Source organism: Bacillus rossius, chromosome 1, assembly GCF_032445375.1.
Source record: "Bacillus rossius redtenbacheri isolate Brsri chromosome 1, Brsri_v3, whole genome shotgun sequence".
Taxonomy (NCBI): domain Eukaryota; kingdom Metazoa; phylum Arthropoda; class Insecta; order Phasmatodea; family Bacillidae; genus Bacillus; species Bacillus rossius.
Genome location: NC_086330.1, coordinates 120,531,490 through 120,552,775, shown reverse-complemented (window position 1 = coordinate 120,552,775; position 21,286 = coordinate 120,531,490). Strand labels below are relative to the sequence as shown.

General features: G+C 34.7%; 1 protein-coding gene and 2 long non-coding RNA genes across 8 annotated transcripts in view; 1 reads left to right on the top strand and 2 right to left on the bottom strand.

Annotated features, from left to right (window-relative positions):
* Window positions 1-21,286, top strand: part of LOC134543335 (dual oxidase maturation factor 1-like) — a 51,390-nt gene that overhangs the window by 10,266 nt on the left and 19,838 nt on the right. For 3 of the 5 annotated variants that reach the window (XM_063388330.1, XM_063388314.1, XM_063388295.1), the window contains exons 4-7: window positions 557-697; window positions 2,831-2,932; window positions 7,103-7,274; window positions 10,857-11,068. In XM_063388330.1, the coding sequence (XP_063244400.1) occupies window positions 557-697; window positions 2,831-2,932; window positions 7,103-7,274; window positions 10,857-11,068 (627 nt within the window). The remainder of the gene's footprint in view (window positions 1-556; window positions 698-2,830; window positions 2,933-7,102; window positions 7,275-10,856; window positions 11,069-21,286) is intronic. The other 2 variants (XM_063388322.1, XM_063388304.1) reach the window with 1 other exon arrangement.
* LOC134543365 (uncharacterized) lies at window positions 1,526-10,647 on the bottom strand. Its single transcript, XR_010076929.1, has 2 exons — window positions 7,110-10,647; window positions 1,526-1,997 (listed from the first exon to the last, which is right to left on the bottom strand). It is a non-coding gene; the product is annotated as an uncharacterized LOC134543365 (long non-coding RNA).
* Window positions 16,238-20,262, bottom strand: LOC134543359 (uncharacterized). Of its 2 annotated transcripts, XR_010076926.1 has the most exons (4): window positions 20,012-20,262; window positions 19,651-19,781; window positions 19,417-19,553; window positions 16,238-16,880 (listed from the first exon to the last, which is right to left on the bottom strand). It is a non-coding gene; the product is annotated as an uncharacterized LOC134543359 (long non-coding RNA). The 2 variants fall into 2 exon arrangements; XR_010076927.1 differs by lacking the exon at window positions 19,417-19,553 and having other exon boundaries at window positions 20,012-20,251.

Below are 21,286 nucleotides of genomic sequence, written 5' to 3'. Positions count from 1 at the left end.
GCTGACGTCTGCAACCCAGTTTTTTTGAAGTGCAACCGTGCACTGAGCTGTAACTATTCTGCCACAAATTGTATTGCTGCTATTGTCACATTAAGTTTGTAGAGAAAATTACAGAGACCAACCGTGGAAAAGAATTTTCTTCATAACCATTTACTTAGGTCAGTGTTTAGCAACGTCTGGGCCTCCAACCATAATGACTTAAAAATTGGTAATAAAATAAAAATTGATCTTTCTCTTTATTTTGTTTTAATGTGTTATAAAGCTGGTTTGTTCTGTGCTTGTAAACTGCAAACAATTTCACTCATACCAGACATTATATAGACAGATTAATACTTCAATAAACCATGTTTCTTTGATAAACTATGGTACCATCTATGTTTGTAATACCTTAGTGGACCTGAGCAAAATATGTTGACAGTCAGATGGACTGCGAGTTCTTGAGATTAGGAACTCTGATGATGATGAAGTTGATATCACTCACTCACAATGTATAAATAACAGCTAATGTTGAGATGTAAATATAACCATAAATGTTGATGGTATTGTGTGTTGTTAGTGTGCAACTTTGGCCAGCGTTGGGAGACAGGAGTGGTGAGGACTAACACTTCGTACAAGGCAGGCACTGCTGAAGAGATTGTAGCTGACATCAGTGTAAGCGTGGGCTTGCGCTCTGTCAACATCACTCTCAAGAGAGTAGGTGAGAAAAAAAAACAAAGACTTTAATGCATGTTCGGTTCGGCACATTCTATAGTCCAGCACCGATCGAGCCACTAGTGTTCGGAAGTTTTTGATGTTGGATTCAGGAGTTTGTGAAGCTGGGACTACCAGGTCGTGCCATTGTGCTGCTCATGTTTTTAGTTTCTCTTGTTACTGTCAGTTTCCGTTTCAGTACAATGTTTCCTGATACAGCTTGATATCAGGGCTTTTTAAACAGTGATGCTAATGTTAATTTTTTTCTTGCCATCGAGCAGAATATTATAACTTGTTTTAAATACCATTGTACTGTATATTTATTTTATGTGGTTTTCCTGTAAAACTATATTGCTATATTGACATTCTACAATCTGGCACAGCCATGTTCCCAACATGCTGGATTAGAGACTTTATTGCACTTTATATTGAAAGTAAATGCCTAAACTTGTAGTCCTTACACAAGCTAAAAGTGACATTATTATTATTATTATATACCAATAATTGTTTGGACAGACCGACTGCTCAAGCCATCATAAGGAAAGAAGTACTATGTGAAGTTTTAAAAGCAGTCAGGTAATCATACATTCTTGATTAAAGCATCTTGGATGGAAATGTGCCAGCTGTGGTTCAACAGGCAGACGTTTCAGATGTTTGCTGTCTTGGGGCTGGCAGATGAAATTAGGCAGTTTGTTGGAGTATTGTCAGGCACAGTTGCAGTAGTGGGAGGAAAGAAGGAGTTTTTTTTAAATACTGCTTGTAAAAATTACTTAATAAAAATTTTTGTATGTGGAGACAACATTCTCATTTGTACCAGGGAAATAAATCTTAACACTTTGTTCTAATGATAACACATTTAATTTTTCTCCCTTGGATATAAATTCATGTCATCCAATCTGTAGCAGACAAAAACCTGCTACGTAGTAAACAGTCGCAACACTCATCCATCTTTCTGCCTTTCCTCTGATTTGAAGTCTTAATTTGCTACACAGGCTCAAACACATAAGGGAAGGACCAAAGATGAAAGGAAAAATGTACTGCTCCTATGAGCTGGTTGTAGTGCTGTTCGAAAACTTAGACTTGTGGGTGGTCTCCAGTGTTTTTGTAAACCCTAAAGTTGGGGTGAAGTACCGACAGCTGATGGCCTCGTCACATAGGGACATTTAAGCAGTGAACATCCGTCCGACCGTGCTGATGTGTCATCCCACTGCGAGACCTTGTGGCTGTAACTTGGACGACGAGCTGCTCAGACCAGGGATCTGTGCCTTGCCGCTCAAGGCAGAAGTAGAGTGGTTGTTCTCGCACATCTGCAACCAGGAATGCAATATCATCACAAACAACTTCAGCAACAACTGCCAGTATGGTTTTGAAAAAAAAAAAAACTGTTTGTTTAGCATTTAATAAAATAATGTATTTATTTAATAAAAATAATGCAATATTTTCCTTTTGTGTTGTATCCCTATGTTTATAATTATTTTAAAAAAAGTGTATTTTCTAGCAGCTCATTGTAAAAAATTATTGTTTTGGTTACTGGACGATTTTTACAGTTTTCTGCAGAAATTTTTATAAGGGGATTTAAATGCTAATCCCAATATCTGTGTAATAAAAATTATAAAACAAATAATATTATGTTTCATTTTGTAATGGCATTATTTAATCCTAAGGTAATAAAATTTGACAATACATTCACACATGAATATTTTGTTTTAATTTTTTACAGTTCATAATATTAAATATGTTATTTACTCCATTTGTCAAGACCAAACAAATTGTTTTGTAAAATGTACTTTATAGAACATTAAGAACTGAAACATAACAGTTATTTCAATAAAATATTTTTCTAATTATAATTTATTAAATAATTTTGAGCAAAGATTATATTGAAGAGAACATTAACACTATTCTCTTATTTGCAACTCAGAATATAAATTTGACTTTTGGCATGTAGTTGCTGTGCTATGTTTATATTCTAGGTTTCAGTCTTGTGAGGAACTCCACTCTACTTCTACTTAATTATTTGCAATAGTACACTGCAAGCTATCAAAAGTTTTCTACATTGAAAATGTGATACTCCTCTATCATGGATTTTAATTTTTGTCAGTCCATTACGCCAACTGAAGTTGTTCGTTACATGTTACAGATGAACCTGTACGAGGGACTGCACTTGAACATGAAACTATTAATTATAACGAAAGATTTTGGTGGACATGGGACCAAGGAAGGTTTGGTTTCGGGCCTTACGGTAAGTTATCAGAAACTTATTTAATCAAAAAGCTTTTATTGAATACTAAACTTTTGTGACAGACTAGGATAATCGACTGATGCATCAAGACAGATTTTAAAAACTGTTAGCCCATTAAAAATCTTGTTACATACGTATCTAGTGGTACATGCACCTATCCCTCACTTAGCACGAATAATTCATTCCTAAAAATGCTTGTGTTATTCGAAATCGCATATTCTGAAGCATTAGTTTCCATAAATAGCAAGGCTAATTTATTTAATGTGTTCCAAAATTGAGTAGGAAAATATACTTTATGTAATTAATATAAATGCATTGAATAACACTCAACTACATGCACCTATCCCTTATTTAGCACGACTAATTTGTTCCTAATAATGCTTGTGTCATTCAAAATCACATATTCTGAAGCATTAGTTTCCATAAATAGCAAGGCTTATTTATTTAATGTGTTCCAAAATTGAGTAGGATAATATACTTCACGTAATATAAATGCGTTGAATAACACTCAACTATAAATATTAAATATGTTACACCATTTATCTTTATATGCCTCCCATCGCACTTTGTATGACAAATACGATACAGCGTAATGGCAGATACGTGGTTATGTACTTTATCGTCAGTCGGCTGGCTGACCTGCCCGCCCAGGCGTGACATTCAACTCACGTCGTGTACCTTTCCAAACCATCCTTCACTGACAGTGAAACCAATATTACTGTCAGAATAACTACATTTAAATTTTTCATAAATGAATGTGCTTATTCGTGTATCACCACCTGGTTCACACCAATCCTGTCAGGCCAATGATTATTTTTTTCATTGCAACATTCATTTAACAACCTTTTCCATATGAATTATCTGTTCATTTCTGTTCCGGTATCTAATGTCAGATATATTCCCACTAGTACAACCAACAGCATCAGACTTATATAAACTTTTGGTAAGAGTCCATATTTCGTATGATTGTGCGCACAGTTGACTTGCTTGAAACTAAAGTGCGACCAACATATGCGTAGTATTCATGATAATCTGCGCGCTGTAATACTTCTAGTTTTGTCTCAAATACTTGAATACGATGCATTATGAGCACATACAGTTACCGGCAGCTGAATGGGCAGACGTTGCTTTTGTTTGAGTGAATTCCCTGCCAGTGGCTAGACTGAGTTCACAGCTCGGTTTGTGGCCAGGCGACAACGGTACGGAACGGCGGCATACGCGCGGACGTTAAAACATTTGGTTCTTTACACTCCATAGCCACAAATTAGTTTCCCATAGCTGATGTTTGTACAACAGCTGGTAGCGTAGACAGATCTGCACGCGCAACTCTTCCCCCCTGTTTGGCTAATTGCATCCCACGGCACATCTGTTGTTTACAGAAGTTGAAATAGACTTCGTGGCATTGTGCCAGACATTTTTTTTTTCCTGCTGAGATTTTGTGCTAACTGAAATTTACAGATGTGCTATTCAAGACTGGGGCAGTAAAATTCACATCGCGCTAAATGAATTCGCGCAATCTGAAAATGTGTTAAGTGAGGGATAGGTGTACTATGCACTGATTATTTTTGTACTTGTATAATAATCTCATTGTTATTTCTCTTTTCAATAGTTTGTTATGTCTGTTCCTTAGATTAAAAACTGCAGTAAATTTAAGAAAACCAACAGCAATACTTGAGACAATAAAATGTTCTACACCATGCTGGGAACAATTCTTGAATGAAAGATAACACTGAGCTAGAACTAAAAAGTTTTCAGTTTTTGTAGAATAGACTACAACTCAAGTCAAACTGTGTCGTTTTCTGACAGGCAGCATATAGCTGTAGGAGAAAGAGTATAAAAAAATCATAGTGCAGGTAAGGATTTACTTAGGAATTTTCAAGGCAATATTCTTAATGTTAAACAATGATTATAGTCCACATGCACGTACATTTGCATAGGTGCATGTGCAGGCACGTACACTGTATTCAGAGGAATCTTATTACAATGTACCTGAAAAAACCTAAATATTTGGTACTCCTACTCAATAATGAAAGTACTTCATAATGAACTGTTACCAAGTGAAGGATGCTGCTGCCATCTCAAAAATTTGTAATTCATTTCTTGAAACTAAAGTATCTTGTAACAAAACATATTAATTACCGCTTTATTTATGCTCTTCTGTAAAAAGTGTAAAACGGTTCTTAAAACGTTTTACTGTTACAACCATTTAGAAATCTAAAAACAGATGCCTAAAGTGAGAAATCATTTGAAGTGATGGCCAGTGAAAGGTCTTTATCCGACATCACATGGTTCGACACATGCTGTAATCGAGCTGCCTGTGCTCAGAATGTTTTGGGTGGTTTCTGCCTGCCAAGTGACATTACTATGCTGCTGAAATTTTTAGTTCGCTCAGATTTGTCTTTTTTGCTGGTTTTCATTTCATTACAGTGTTTCCTGATTTCTTGTGGTCATTTCACAGATACATTGCCTTAATGGTAATCTGATGACCAATGTTCATCTGTATTTTTTTATTTCTATAAAGCAGGTTACTACAATTTTTTTTAAAATACCATTATACTGTATATTAACACATTCGGGTCCATGCTCAAGCCCAGCTCGAGCATAGTATTTTAATACAGTGAACTCCACTCCAGCCTAACTCGAGCAGATATTTTCATGGACTGATGTATGCTTGCTTGCTCGAGCAGAAAATGAGCTTGGGTTGTCACGCACGCTTTCCACAGTCATCGTAGTTCTATCGGTTGCCTCTAGATGCCATGTGCTCTACTGTTTTACTTTTGAAGTGGCGTCAGGCTTGCTGCATCATGCCAGGTGAATGGCTGGGTTTTTTCTTCTATGGAAATGGTGATACAATCGCGCGAGAGAGTGACAAAATTTATAAACAGGAAAAATGTTATCTTTTTCTGATTCATAAGCTGACAACTGCAGTTCTGATTCTTTGTCTGAATATTCCGATACATCAGGTTTGCATGTGATTATTCAAAACCTTCATAAATGTGCTTGAAACATATTTTACCTACGTCTAAACAGTATAATTTTTGTAAGTATCTTACCAGAGATGAATGTATTTTATATTAGTGATGGTTTTACCAAAGGTAGGAAACATAAAGCAGTTTTTCTCAGGAAACCTGACCTGATATTGTACTTGACTACAATATAAACAAAACTGACTTTGATCACATTGATCAATTACCCTATTATGATCCCTTTCAAATAAAATCAATAAAATGGTTGTAAAAAAACTTTTCCAACCTCTTTTCGATTTCAGTCATAAATTATTTTGTTAAAAAAACTCAGGGCTAATGGCAACAAAACTAATTTGGAAAGCTTCATGAAAGCTCTTGGGAACCAGCTGGCTTTGTATGATGCTACCGACGCAGAAGTGTTCAATCATCATTCTCATCTATGGATCGATAATCTGCTTGTGATTTTCCGAAGAAAATTCTGCCAACCGAAAATAAACACAATCCCACAAGATACTGTAAAGTAGCCTATGTCCCGATGTGGGCATGGCCAACAGTGGTAAACGACTGAGGAAGAAATCTCGTTGGTGGTACAAAGTCTGTGGTTTTCCTCTTTGTGCACCAGATTACTTCCAAGTTTCATGCAGAGTCAAATTTTTCATAAACATAAAAAGTTAAAAACTATTTGAATATTCATATCTTATAAAGTGTTGATTATTTGGAAATATGTGATAAACGATAACAGAACTGGATTTTTATATATATATATATACATATATATATATATATATATATATATATATATATATATATATATATATATATATATATTCATTACATGGAATGATATTAAGTGTGTATGAGAAATTTTTTTATTTATGTAAAACTTAGTTTATTATAAAAATAATAGCATAATGATTTGACTATTCCTAAAAAGTATAAGCTCTAAAGTTTTTTTTTTATCAAATAGTAAGTGTTTTAAGTATTATTCAAAGTTTTCAAATAAAAAAAATTTAAAGCCATAAAAAAAAGCCTAGTTTCTTTGATTTAAACCAGTCATAAGCAGTAGACTGTAATGTGTTAATTTTTTTTCGTATTCACATTAATCCAGCATGATTATGGTCCCAAAAATTCTGGCCTGAAGATCTTTCACTGTACTTGAAAATGACAAACCCTTCGTGAAGAGGTGCTTGGGGACAAGGTGCAGTTCTTACCTGGTTGCCAGCGGGTGTGCTCCAGCGAAGCTTCAGAGAGGCCCAGCGTCGCGGGCTGCCTCTCCCCGTCCTGTGGGTGGCTGACTACTTCACGTGGGACGGCGAGGGACTGCGGTTCGGGCGCCACTACCGCACTGCCGGCTGGTACACACACATCTGTCTGTGGTGGGTTGGCTCCACTGTCACTAGGTTTACTAACGTCTCCAAAATGTCAATTTTTACATAAGTAGCTAAAGTATTATAGCATTGCAAAATGGGTCATAAGAATATTAAGAATAAGTTTGAGGTGAAGGATATTTTTTTGTTGATATAGAAAACAGTTCAGATATGTTAAAAATTGTTATTAATTACTTTGGTTAAATTTCATGGAAAGCCTTAAAATACTTATTTCCTTGAGATACATAATTATTAATTTGAGGGTTAACTCTAGTTCATAATAATTAATGTTGACATTTGATAATTAATGTCAGTAATTAAAGCAGTATAGATTATAATTTTACAGGACATAATTTTTAAACTAAAATTTTGAATGTGAATTTCAACTTCAATTGCTAAAATTTGAATATTATATTTAAATTAGTTGGGTAAATTTTGAATTCTATTGAGATTGTAGTGGAATAATTCGAGAATAGTCTGGAAGGTACAGAAGGAAGAGCAGACAGGCGCGACACTCTGGCGCCAGAAAGCTATTTTTAACTTTGTAAATGCGTGTTTGGGATTTACGCGTCACGTTGTACGCACAGCTGTAGCGACCGTCTGGAAGGGTCTCTGGAGGCTACCACTAGCCAGCCAATCAGGGCGAGCCCTGGCGTCAAGTGATGTGCCCGTACGAATTTCCTTATATGGTCATGTTTTGGAATTATGTGCACTGATTGGTCAGTTGGCCCACGGGGTTGCCTCCCTTGTTTTCACCTTTACAAGGGAAGGTAATCTCGTCGACCAAGTCACTTGTTGCTCGATCGTCGCCGAACTCGGTCGCGTCGTCGGCAAGTCGCCAGACAAATGAAAAATTACTAAGGGACAATTTAACGCCTAGGGGCTGGGGCCACGCCGTAGTTTTTTAACCTAAGTTCATTTTTTTTTCGGACTATGTAACTAGAAATTTAGGCCCTAGGCGTCGGCATCGGCCCGACTTCGTGCGATTTCGGTCCGCGATCAACGGTACCTTGAGTTAGGTAATTAACCAAGGGACATTACTAAGTTTTTTTTTTTTTTCATCGGCGAGTGACAAGACTCCTCGACCATCAACGGCAATATGTATGGTGCTGTGGTATGTATTTGGACCTCATCCTATCAAAATTCAAAGATATCGTTAAAATTCGTATAAGAAAAGACAAAAACTGTACAAGTAACGAAGTTTTTCTAATTAAATTCATTTGTAAAATTGTGTATTGAGGCCATGTAACAATGAGACGAAAACATTTTTTTTTAAAGAAATAAACAAAGATAATTTAATAAACTCTTTTATTTCCAAATAACGTAGAACCATAGTAATGAAACATTCCTCAAGAACATTGTTTGTTTTGTTTTGTTACGTTTCTATGTGTGCTTAGCCGGGCAAAAACATACAACGTAACAATATGTTTTGTGTGATTTAATTTCTTGGCTGGCTTTAAATGTTGCATGATTTGAACTGTTGACCATGGTGTTTGAATTAAGTGTAAATTTTGCTATGCACTTCTTTAAAAGAAATCTTGTAAAATAGATAAATAAGTTTTTTTAATGATAGACTAATAAAAACCTCAATTACTATCAAATCACTAGTATTTTAATGATATGATATTTGAGGAAAAATGATTGGAAAAAGAATATATATTTGAGGAGGGGAAATTTATTTCTTTTTCCAGAAGCTATATAAAAAAATTATGTGCCACCAACTACATTGGTTTGGGAAAGTTTTTTTTTAGCATTTCAAAAAACATTTTGTCACAATTTTTTTTTTTTTTTTCAGAACTTATTTTCTGTATTTTTGCTCATGTATTATTGGATTCCTTAAGATATAGACTGAGATTATAGGCACTCTTGCATGATTCGAATTTGATATTTGGATTTCAATAATAGTGGATTTGAACCATCGCTAGATTTTTTTTAGGGCACAAGCATAAAATCAGTGGCACACATGTTTTTCTTTTTCCTCACTTTTGACAGGAGAATGTTAGAAAAATTGTTTATTTTAATTTTAATGTAATAATTATTTTGTACTTATTCTGTTGCGTATAAATGGGATGAGATATTATTTTTTAGCTTGTTTCAAATTTTTTTATAATGTTCTACTAATGTCTGTCCATTAACTTTGATTTTTATTTATTAATTTTTATTTATTTCTTATTTGTATTTGTGAAATGCCTACTGAGAGTTAAAGAACTTAAATGGTGGGCACGAACATACAAACAACCACAAATACACTATAGATGCAGTCACTGCATGTGGCCAAGCACCGCCAGCATGGCCACAATTTGTTCTTGGGCACACGAGCAAGTTCGTACTGAAAGCTCTGAACATTTATAACTATACATACTGTATAGAATGCAACAATAGTGCATTTATTTTCTTCAGTTACTGCAGTACCAAAAATAAAAAAGTTGAGTACTGTATGTATTTTATCTTAAAATCAAACTTAACTCTTTTACACCTGTCAGGGGCAGAAACTCAAAAAATTGGTTGTCTGTAAAGTCGGTTTACGGACGATAGTTTAACGTGACGTCATAACAAAACATTGATGACATTATTGATCCAGAAGAAAAGGAAATATCATATTCGGCCTGAGACTGAGCCGTAATAGGTTTTTGCAACCAAACCATTTAGGCATTAAAAATATTATATTCTTTGAGGAAGAAATTTTTTTTTAATTTTTCTATCTTTTGTATGATAAAATCTACCTCTGCATACTTTTATGAATAAAATTGAATCATTTTTATTGAATTATCACTATTTTGTATGGATACGAAGGAGTGAAATGAAATGTATAATTTGATTAATAAATTTACTTTTATTTGCATTCATTAATTCAAATATATTTATTACTTTTGAAATGTTGTGTACACCGTATTTATTTTTACAAGTACAAAAAAAATTTAGTATTGCCGGAATTCGAACCTACAACCTTTGGATTGGAATTTAGCGACGCTGACCGCATGCACACGATGCCAGCTTGAGAAATCAGAGTTTCAGATGTTATATACAGATTTATAAAAATTTTGTTCACGGTAGGGGAATAATATTATTTTGTTTTTATAACACAATTTTATAACAAATACGCATCCCAAAAACACCAAATTTATTTATAATGTGTAACAATATTTTTTAAAACATTGTGCAAAAGATCCCGGGTGTAATTTGAATTATGTGTAACTGTAAAACACCATTGTTGGTTCAAAACGTATTGAATATTCAACATTACTTTTAAATAACCGTACCGATTGTGCTGAAAATCGGTGGACGATCGTTAAATTACATAATACTAATAATTCAAAAGACGAAAATATGATTGAAAAGTCAAATTGATGGTTCTTCCAATCGAGTGGAAGAGAGATGCCACGCATGCATACAATGAGCATGAAGAGAGATGCCACGCATGCGTACAATGAGCAAACAGGACACATCCGTAGTGGGACATCTGTAGTGGGACACTTTTTCGTGCGTACAGCCGGCGTTCATCGATTTATTAGACGTCATGTCAAAAACTTATATATATATGTGTGTGTGTATGTGTGTGTGATATTAAAAATTATTGTTTGTTTTTCCTAGGACTGCCTTTCCATGTTGGATACTAGCCAATTTCTTCTTCCTGTCGTCGGTGAGGTTCGGTGCGGTGTTCACGTGCCTGATGGGTGCGCTACAGCTGCTTGCGAGCTTCACGTGGATTGGCATTCGGAACTCCGTGCCCCTCGTGATCCCGTTTGAAGGAGGAGAAATCACCATGCGCTACGGCCCAAACTTCTGGCTCACAGTTATTGGAGGTATTGTGTCATGCTTTATTCATATTATATTAATATAGCCCGTTTTCCGCTCAAAATGATATAGTGTTTAGGAGCCCGTCTCACACATCATGGATGGCTTTTATATAAATGGAACTAAGCGCCATTCAGTCACAGCTGAGAAAAGACTGTTTAAAGTATCCATATGTCAAAAAAATAATGAAACATCTACATAAAAAAATCACTGTAAAATATTTTAACATGTATAATAAGCTGCTTTATTATTATGCATAACATTGTGAATTCTCTTCCTATCATAGTTTAATCAGTAAAAATGGCTGTTGGTACTCTTATAATAAATTAAAGTAGAGTTTCTTTAAAAAGAACCAAGTATAATGGAACATGAATGCCATGGTCACGTCAAACAAACAAATAATACACCATTTTAATTACCTTAATACCTATCGTTCAGTAATTGTCCATTGCAAATCTACATAATCAGTCTTAAAACAATCTCGCAAGTGTTCTTCATCTGTCGGATATAAGCTTTGTGTTAAAAATGCCAGATACCCTGAAAGCATAACTTATACCATATGAGATGACAAATAAATCACAAAAATGTTCTTAAAAGTCAGTTGGTTATGAGAAACTATTACATACACATTTCAGCATAAAACATATAAGCAATTTATTATTCATCTTTCATTGTGAAGTCTGCGTTATTTCCAAAGCCATCTATGTCATCTTCAACCTCTGTACTCGACTGAAATTTCTGATAAAAATGCCAGACTCCTTGAGGTATAAAAGATGACGAATAGATTTAATATCCTTAAGCTTTTCTTACTTATAGGCTTTCCTTCAGGCCACGGGGAAATTAATTTAGATGATTGAAATCCATCTGAGGGTCTTCCTCATCACTTGTTTTTGTTAATGTTAACATCAATGAGAGTTTCTTGAGAATGGCTGGTCTTCATCTGAAGAACTTGTGGTTTACATCTCGACAATTTAATTTGACGAACTGTGAGCCAGTTAATTTTATTTCCTTCTGTGGTCAATCTTCCTGTTTGTTATCTCTTTCTCTATTTCACTGGTCCCTTTAATGTTGTCATTCTGCACTTGTGTCACAACAAATTTTCTCTTTTTACGGCATCCTTCCATTACCTTTATGTAGTCCTCCAAAGTATATAGTCGCTGTTGTTGTTTTAGGGCAGATTCCACATTGCCAAAATCAGAATCATTCGGGAAATAAGTGTGACCTGAAACTAAATACAGTAAACTCTCGATTATCCGGGCCTGGATTATCCGGTTTTCGGGTTATCCGTGCTTGATTTTTTTATGAAGTTGTAAAAAAAATGACGGGGTGTAGCTACGCCGCCACTGCGCTGCGCCTTTTTTTTTACTGCTGTGTCAGAAAGCTATTTACCTGACCCTTCAGACCCTCGTTCCCCCGCCAGCTTGACCCGTCAATTTGTCACACTTTAAACCAAAAAAGGAATGCCTTGACTGCTGCTTCCAGCTCAACTCCCCCCCCCCCCCCCTCTTTTTTTTTCATTTTCTTTTCAAGCGTTCTTTTCACTGCGCCCGGCCACGCTAAAAAAAGAGGTCCCTCTACCTCTTTTACCTTCCCACACTCCTGACGTCTGGAAGAGGCATTTTTCACGCAGTTATTTATTTACACAGTTCTCCCAGGCACATTTGTTTTTGTAATCATGTCTGGTAAAAGGAAACGTAAAGTGCTGAAAATAGCAAAGAAGTTAGAAGTTGTGGACAGGTTAGAAAAAGGAGAAACTGCCGCGAAATTAGCACAGGAATATGAAATTGGAATCCAAACCGTGCGAGACATTAATAAAGCAGCCAGTAACACAATGGGAGGGAGAGGGCTTCTAAAAACCGCCGAGCTAGAGAGAGAGAGAGAGAGAGAGAGACAGAGACAGAGAGAGAAAGGGAGCATATTGAGTCATGGTCCACAGCCCCGGCGCCAGCCTTTGCAGCCTTTGTTTACTGCGTGAACCTTTTTTTACTTGTTTGAAGATGCCATTTAAATCACTCTTTCTTACGAAAGAGCCAACAAGGAAGCACTCGTAATAACCAGATTAGTTTAGGATTACTATTTATGTAGTCAAACTGACGCATTTCAAAACTCTCGTAACTTCGAAGGTTTCGTAGTATCCCATACTCATAGTTAGACTGTAAAGTGCATCCTAATTTAATAGGCGGAATTAACAAGAAACAATATCTTGCCGCGCGAGGTAGAAAAATAAAATGCAATAGCTGGAAGGGGGAAAAAAAAGTTGTATAATGTTGTGCTGTGGTTCAGACACTTATTTTGTCGTGACCCCGATAATAGGTCGTTAAAAGGGTGGAGGGAGATGCTGAGATGAGACTGCCGCCTCTCTCCCTCCCGTAGCAATAAAGGGGACAGGAGAAGGATGGCGGCAACACAGTGCCAGTATTGTTTACGGTCCAATAAGCTGGGACACGGTATACAAAGCCTTTGCTTGTACTCATAGAATTCTACTGAAGAGACACTCTTTTGCCAGTAAATACACCATTTTTAAGTGGTGAAACGGATTATCCGGGTTTCTTATGGGCATTCAATTATCCGGGCATCGGAAGGTCCCAATTAACACGGATAATGGAGAGTTTACTACTTAAGTGTCACAGAATTCAGTGAGTTTAGATCACCAAACAATGTGTTCATCATTAGTACCATTTTGATATTCCTATTCTGGCCCCCACACGAGTCAGACCACAAAATGATGTCTGTGACATTCCTTCCGACATAAGTTACAATATGCTTTCGCAAGCTGGAACCCACTTCTTGGGCACCTCTTCCGGCAGTGCCTTCTACCCAAACATAAAAGAAACTTTTAGACTCTTTCCCAGAGTGTATCCCAGTATTATAAACCCATATTTGCCTCTTGTAATAAATTATATTTGTAGGGATAAGGCAGAGGCAATGTTTTCTCCATGTCATAACATAACTTTTCCACATTTTCACATTCCTTTGCAGTCTTAAGATCACCATTTATTGCATCTCTTGCTTCTTCAGCATCTGACTGATGCACATTTAACTCATTCATAATTTTTTTTTCAATGTTGTTGCAGTTTTGCATTATTGCATGAAATCTGTCACATGCATTGCATGTATCTTTTTTCAGCTTTTTCCGTTTGATATTAAAATCTCTGTGAAGTATCATTCTGTATCAACTGACACTTACTGCTCCATTTCCTTCATTTTCCTCTTTGTATAATTCATACATTTTTGATTCTGTAAGTTCTGTAGATAGGTATTCTGTATCACCACTCATTCGCCGACAGTAGTGTGATTTATACCTAGGAAACTTGTTCATGTGATCCTTAATTTTTTGAAATTCAACTGGAGGAATTTGAGACACACCTTTTCTGTGAGTTCCTTTCTTGTCAGTTACACAATTGGAGCGAATTTTGTTCAGTGATGTGTTGACTCGTTTTGTTGATACTCCCAAGGTATGAGTAAACATTTCTCTGCAGACATTCACTTTATCCATTTCGTATTTTCTAGTGTATTGTCGTTTGTTAGATGATGACCTCTTTCTTTTAACATTTACCTCATGAATATGTGCAGCCTTGAAAGCAGTCTGGCAATCATAAGATCATAAATCCCAAAATTTCTCAAATATTTTTTTCCTGGAATCAATATTAACATTGTCTTTGCATCGTTTGGGGCAGTTGCAATTAAAATCATTGAATTTCTTGGGACTACAGTAATTACCTTTAACTACGAAATGAGGTTTGTTGCTGTCTTTTAGTTTTTTCCGTGACTGACATGTTTGACTTAAATGCTTTCGTTTTCTCCCCTTTTAGGTATACCTCCTTTCTTATTTTGAGTCGTTTGTCCATCTAACTTTTCAGGTACATTACTATTATCTTCATTCTCTTCCTCTATGTCTTTGGTCTCTCTATGTTCACCTTCATTGCCTGAATCTAAATGTGGAGTGTAGTCTGGATTAGTGATGGGTAGATTCCGATTCCGGAATCGGTCGGTTCCACCGATTCCAGTATAATCGTGGGATTCAGAATACAATGGTTTTGGAATCGACCATGACCGATTCCTGATTTTGTTTTTAAGTTTGCAAAATACATCTACATAACGTAAGAAAATATTAAAATGCATGCAAATATAATTTTTAAACTACATAATACAATCTTTTTTTTACGTTACTGGTTTACAAGTTACGGTGATTAACGTATTTATTTACTTGCACCGCCATTTTCCCTACAGTACAAATGCAGTATCTACTTTCCCGTTTTAAGCGAAAGCATTTTTCGGAAATTACGTTGCAGCAGCACTGCATTTAATAGTAAACCTTCAAAAATAATTAGACAAAACCATAAATGTTAAATGAAAATTATGTAAATGTAAACGGCAAGTAAAATAATGTAAACGTTAACTATTTCATCATGGCAGCTACATTTGCCGTTGTAAACAACCTAATTTTTTTCTGTTTGTGCTACCTGCCATGGTAAACCATACGGCCATGAACCAAATCTTTGGTGACGTGAACGTGAAAATTAAGATGTTTCACATCTCTGCACTTTAAACTTTAAAGAATTAAAATGAAATAATTTTTGAATTAGATTTTACCCAAATTCACAGTGGATTACAGTGGTGGCCATATTAAAATAAGTTTAAAATCAACATGACCAAATTGCTGTAAATCGGCGTTCTTGTGCCTGTTCAGCGATGCTCGTTTTACGTTAGATATATTTTGGAAAGGCAGTTGGCTAATCTGAATTTCCAAACATTGCTGCTGAAACGTTCGTAAATTTTTATTACCAAACATAAACAATCTTTTGAAAGTAGTTGTGTTAGTTTAACAGAATTGTTTCTGATAAATTAATGAAATGAATTAAATGTTAACACACGATTATTTGAAGAGTTTAAATATTTTGTGTAAGAAAATCTCACCATAAAATGTGGAAATTTTGAGGTGCTAAAACATGCACAGAACTTTCTTACTCAAGAACCGAAAATTTATTTTCTCTTTACGGTTGTGAAGAACTGCACGATTGGATGGATTTATTCTTTTCACCAAGTGAGATAATTAAGTTCTAGGTAATATATTAAAACGTAAGCATCTCTGACATTTTATTTTAGTGTGGTGCATATTTATTTCTTGTCATTTCCATCATAATGAGATAATAAAATTTTATTTTTACATTTCCCTCTTTTTATTTGTTTTTCGCCCTGGTCCCTTGAAATATGTATAAACGAGGTTATATTGTCATTTTATTTGGATCATTATTTAGTTGTGCTTGAAAATAAAATTCTTAACCTAACCGTACAAAACTCATTTTTTTTTTTACAATTAATTAATGTAAGGTATCTAAAGTTGGTTAAGTTATAACATTATTTGCAATTTATGTCATAAGACATTTTGGATTATTGGCAGTGTTTGAACACGTGTTTCATCTAACTATATGCAAGGTTAAAAGGCCAAATTGTGCTAGAAATTCAAGGTAGCATAACTTGATGGTAATGAATATACTTTTTAACATTATATAAGCTGTATATAATGTTAATTTCTGCACAGAAAATCAAACACAATGCAATTACATTTTTAAAATCATAAACAGCCTTTTTTTTTCTGAGTATATTACTCTGTTGAACATTGTCAGATAAAAATTAAGGAATCGGAATCGGATTTGAAGAATCGACTCTTTAATTTAAGAATCGAAAATGGAATCGGAATCGGTATATTTTAGGAATCGGCCCAACACTAGTCTGGATCTTGAACACTATCACCCAGTCTTCATCATCATATGTATGATCCTTTTGACAATATACATCGTGATCTTGAGGTGTTCTATTCTGTAAAAAAACACACAATAACAAATCTAATATTAACTTATAGAATTTTGTACCCTCAAGTATTTCAAAATCTACATTGAATTAAAAATAGTGATGGGATTTTCGATACTTCTATACCTCGATACCATAGATACTTGACGGTATCGCAAAGTATCAAGTACCGAAACTGTAAGTTCGATACATTTTTTCGATACCGGAATGCTTGTTCATTTGTATTGAATTAAGTTTTGAGTCGCCATCGTACAAAATACAACTACAGTAGAACCTCGATGATACGTTCCCGTTTCATACATTTTCCCGTGTCATACGCCGATTAATTTTGGTCCCGCCGAAAGTTCTACTAAATTTACAATTGTTTACTTTCCCGGAACATACACTTATAAAATCATTAATTTCCCGTTTCATATGTTTTTACGAAGTGGAAAAGTCCTAAAATTCACAAATTTTTTTGTTAGATATATTCCTCCTGATAAATTACGTTTTAATTAATGCTTTTATTTTGAAAAACGTTCATTGTTTACCTTTGTAAATGTAAGAAAATAACTTTATCGCACGATAGATATGGTTAGTATCAGGAAGACTGTGCACTTCGCTAGTAGCATCTATGGCCAGCACCAAGCGAGACTAGTGGCGCAAACTAGCAATGATTATGAAAATGGTGCACGCGCTTTACCAAGGCACGGATCTCATATTTTGTGCATTCATTAATCTTTGAACTGAATATACCCGTTTGTTATTGTTTTCTTACGATCTGATTGTTTGTATTTTACGTTTCTCAAGTTAAAATTTTATTGAAAATTGTTCTGTTGCATAAAGTTGTTTGTAAAATGAAACAAACAAGCAATAATTTCTGATTTTCTATTTACAATAGCCTAATTTTTTTATTTCTAATTTAGGCTTAGTGACTTGATGTAAGTTTTTGGACATACGCCATTGCTAAGAACTTTTTCTGTTGAAGAAGGCTTAGTGACTCTTACCCCCTTCCAAGAAAGGACTTCAAACATTTTGTAAGGCCACTGTTTCTCATGTCAACTTTACTTGATTATGGACTGTATTTTACATTTATGGTGGTTTTATTATATGTATATATAATGATGAATTCATATCTTTCATTAATATAATGCAATTATTTACACATTATGTATTTAAGTTTAATCTGACATAATGCTAGTATGATAGATTGATTTTATATAGTTTAAAACTAATTTATGTTATTTGTAATAATTGTTGCATAATGGAAAAATATTTTTCCCTGGAGTATCGAAAGTATCGAACTGAAAAAACAATACAGAATCGAGTATCGAAAGTGTGGTATCGTCCCACCTCTAATTAAAAACAAATTGAACCCCATTCCTCCAAGATAGTAGTGTAAAAATATCTTTATGTACACCAAAGCCACTACAAAACATAGTGTAGAGCTTGACATGATGTATGTATATGCATATTAAAATTTTGAAAATGATAAATATTAAAGCAGCATCAAACAAGCCACATAAATTCATTCATACCTCATTGGGTAAAAGCGGCGGAGGTAAGAAATTCCAAATACTTTAGGAGATATCGAATTTTTAAATTTCATCATATGTAGTTGAGCGGTATTTGCGAAAAAAAATGTTAAAAGTCCGAAAATACCTTTATTAGATGCTCTTCAACTTCCTCTTTTCATTAAAAGCGGCGGAGATAAGAAATTCCAAATACTTTAGGAGATATCGCCGTTCTTATTTTGCATACAAGACCTGTGTTTATCATTCGACCCGCCATTTTTTTTATTTTGCTGTGTGTTTGTGAATGCCTAATTAATGAAAATGGTCGATTAGGTCAGGTCAGTTACATTATAAATACTTTGAAACTAAGCGTACATTAAAAATAATATGAAATTATTTCAATGGTTTTTTAGTTTTAAAGTATTTATAATGTAACTGACCTGACCTAACAAACCAGGACAAAGGATGAACAGTAACAACTCACGTAAAATTTTTTTGTTACTTATTACTTGCGCAACAATAAAAAATAAAACTTTAAAATTAGAAACGTTAAAAACTCGCTTAAGTTGGAGGCGGTAATTAAACACCGTTTTAAAACAATAAATTAACTAAATAATCACGTATTGGTTCATTTGAATTCTGGCCTATCACGATCAATCACGTGACATCACTATCCAATAAAAAAAATAGATACTCGTAAACAAGAAACAATTCTGAATGCCACATGAATGCACTGGTATAATTTATTGTGATGAAATTTAAAAATTTGATATCTCCTAAAGTATTTGGAATTTCTTATCTCCGCCGCTTTTAATGAAAAGGGGAAGTTGAAGAGCATCTACTAAAGGTATTTTCGAATTTTTAACATTTTTTTTCGCAAATACCGCTCAACTACATATGATGAAATTTAAAAATTCGATATATCCTAAAGTATTTGGATTTTCTTACATCCGCCACTTTTAATGAAAAGAGGAAGTTAAAGAGCATAGAATAAAAGTATTTTCGGATTTTTAACATTTTTTTTCACAAATACCGCCCAACTACATATTTACCTCTCATTGTTGTAACTATTTGTATTATTATGTTCAGGAACACTGCCAATAAGAGGCCAACCCATATTAGCACAGCCATTATAATTGCTGGCGGTTGCAGAAGCAGCTTCGCCAAGTTGTGCATTATGTGTAATTACCTGTAATAACACAGATTTGATAGGATGCATACTGTGTTATTTTAATGTAGGTATTACACTAATGCAATATAAGCCTGCTGAGTTTTCTCATACTAACCTCTACGAAGTGAGCTGTCTCCCAGTTTTCTAATACTCCCCATGGTACCTCAAGAACATCCTGTATTGTCATACTGGCACTCTCATTTTCATTTTGGTTGTCGCAGAAGTAGCTTCACCTTCATTATGTACCTGTAAAAATACAGCTTTTTTTCACATGTTACTAGAGCATTTATAAGTAAAAATTAGGGGTCGATGGGATCCCAAAATTCGGGATAAAAGTTGGGAAAAAACCATTCCCGAACTTCGGGAAAATAATTTTTCTCTTCATGATAATACCTCGGGAAAACAAATTTTTTTAAATAGTAAAAACCTTCGTTGTACTAATTTTTATATTATAGAAATACGTTATGTATACATACGTCCAGTAACAACTTCGTATACGTATTAGACGAACAAAGTACAAAGACATCACAAAAAATAAATTACATATTATAAACATTAACGTAAATTCAACACTCGTTCATAAACATAGTTTAAAATAAATCTCTGACTAAATAAAAGAACTCAATGTTGAATATTATTTTTAATGAATTATTTTTAAGTTTGGCAAATGTTAACATCTTTGCCGTATTTTTAGGTTATAATTTGTCTTGAAAATTAACAAGAGCAACAATAATCAGTGTTGCCAAACGCATAATATTCGAAACGCTAATAAATTGGAAGACGCCATCTTGGTTTCAAATGTTTATGTCATTATAGACGTCTTTCATAAACATCAGAGGGTTTTACGTTTTAGTAGTTGGTCATTATGTAAGAATGAAAGTGAATTATTAAAATAAAGTGGTATTTTTAAAGTACGCGTAATTATTATTTTCGATAAATTTCATTTAATAAAAACGGGTAGTTTATACACTTGTGTAAACGATGGAGCCTGGCATTCCAGGCATTAGAAAAAGTGAACCAGGTGTGTCTTCTGCGCCTATTTGGAATTTGATACAGGGCCGTGACCACTGATCTTTAATACAGTCAAACGTCTCTGAAACGACCCCTCACGGTTACCAGGAATAGAGTTGTAATAGTGAGAGGGGGGGAGGGGTCGTAATAGATGACTTCCGAAATTTTCAGTTCATTTCAACCCCCCCTTCCCCCCCCCCCCCTCAACCCAACCGCTACTCGCTAAGAAACCAGCCGTACAATGGCAGGATGCTGTCACTCACAATGCTAGACGGCTTCGCTTTAAACCCACTTCAACCTTCATGACAAGTCCGTCGCCCTACAGGCCACCTCTAAAGAAAATATGTCAAAAGACAGTTTATTTTTACTAGTTAGTTTACATGTACGTTTTCTGCTTCCCATAGTTAAATAGGTACACTAGAACCCCGTTGTCACGAACCACGGATTTAACGAAGCAGTGATTTTACGAATACTTTCTCGGGAACCGTCAAAAAATTGGACATTTTGACCAAAATGTGAAAATCAGAAAAAAATTTAAAAAATGAAATGAAATGAAAGATCATTAAAATCTGTTAATTTTAACACACAGCGTATTTTTGTGTCGGCTTTAATACTTCCAATAATGTTCATGTAAGAATAACAAAAAAATAATAAGACATTTCCTTTAAAAATATGGCCGCAGTAGGTTCTGCAACGCGAGTGGGCGCACACAAAGCTCGCCTGGCTGGCTGGCTGGCTGG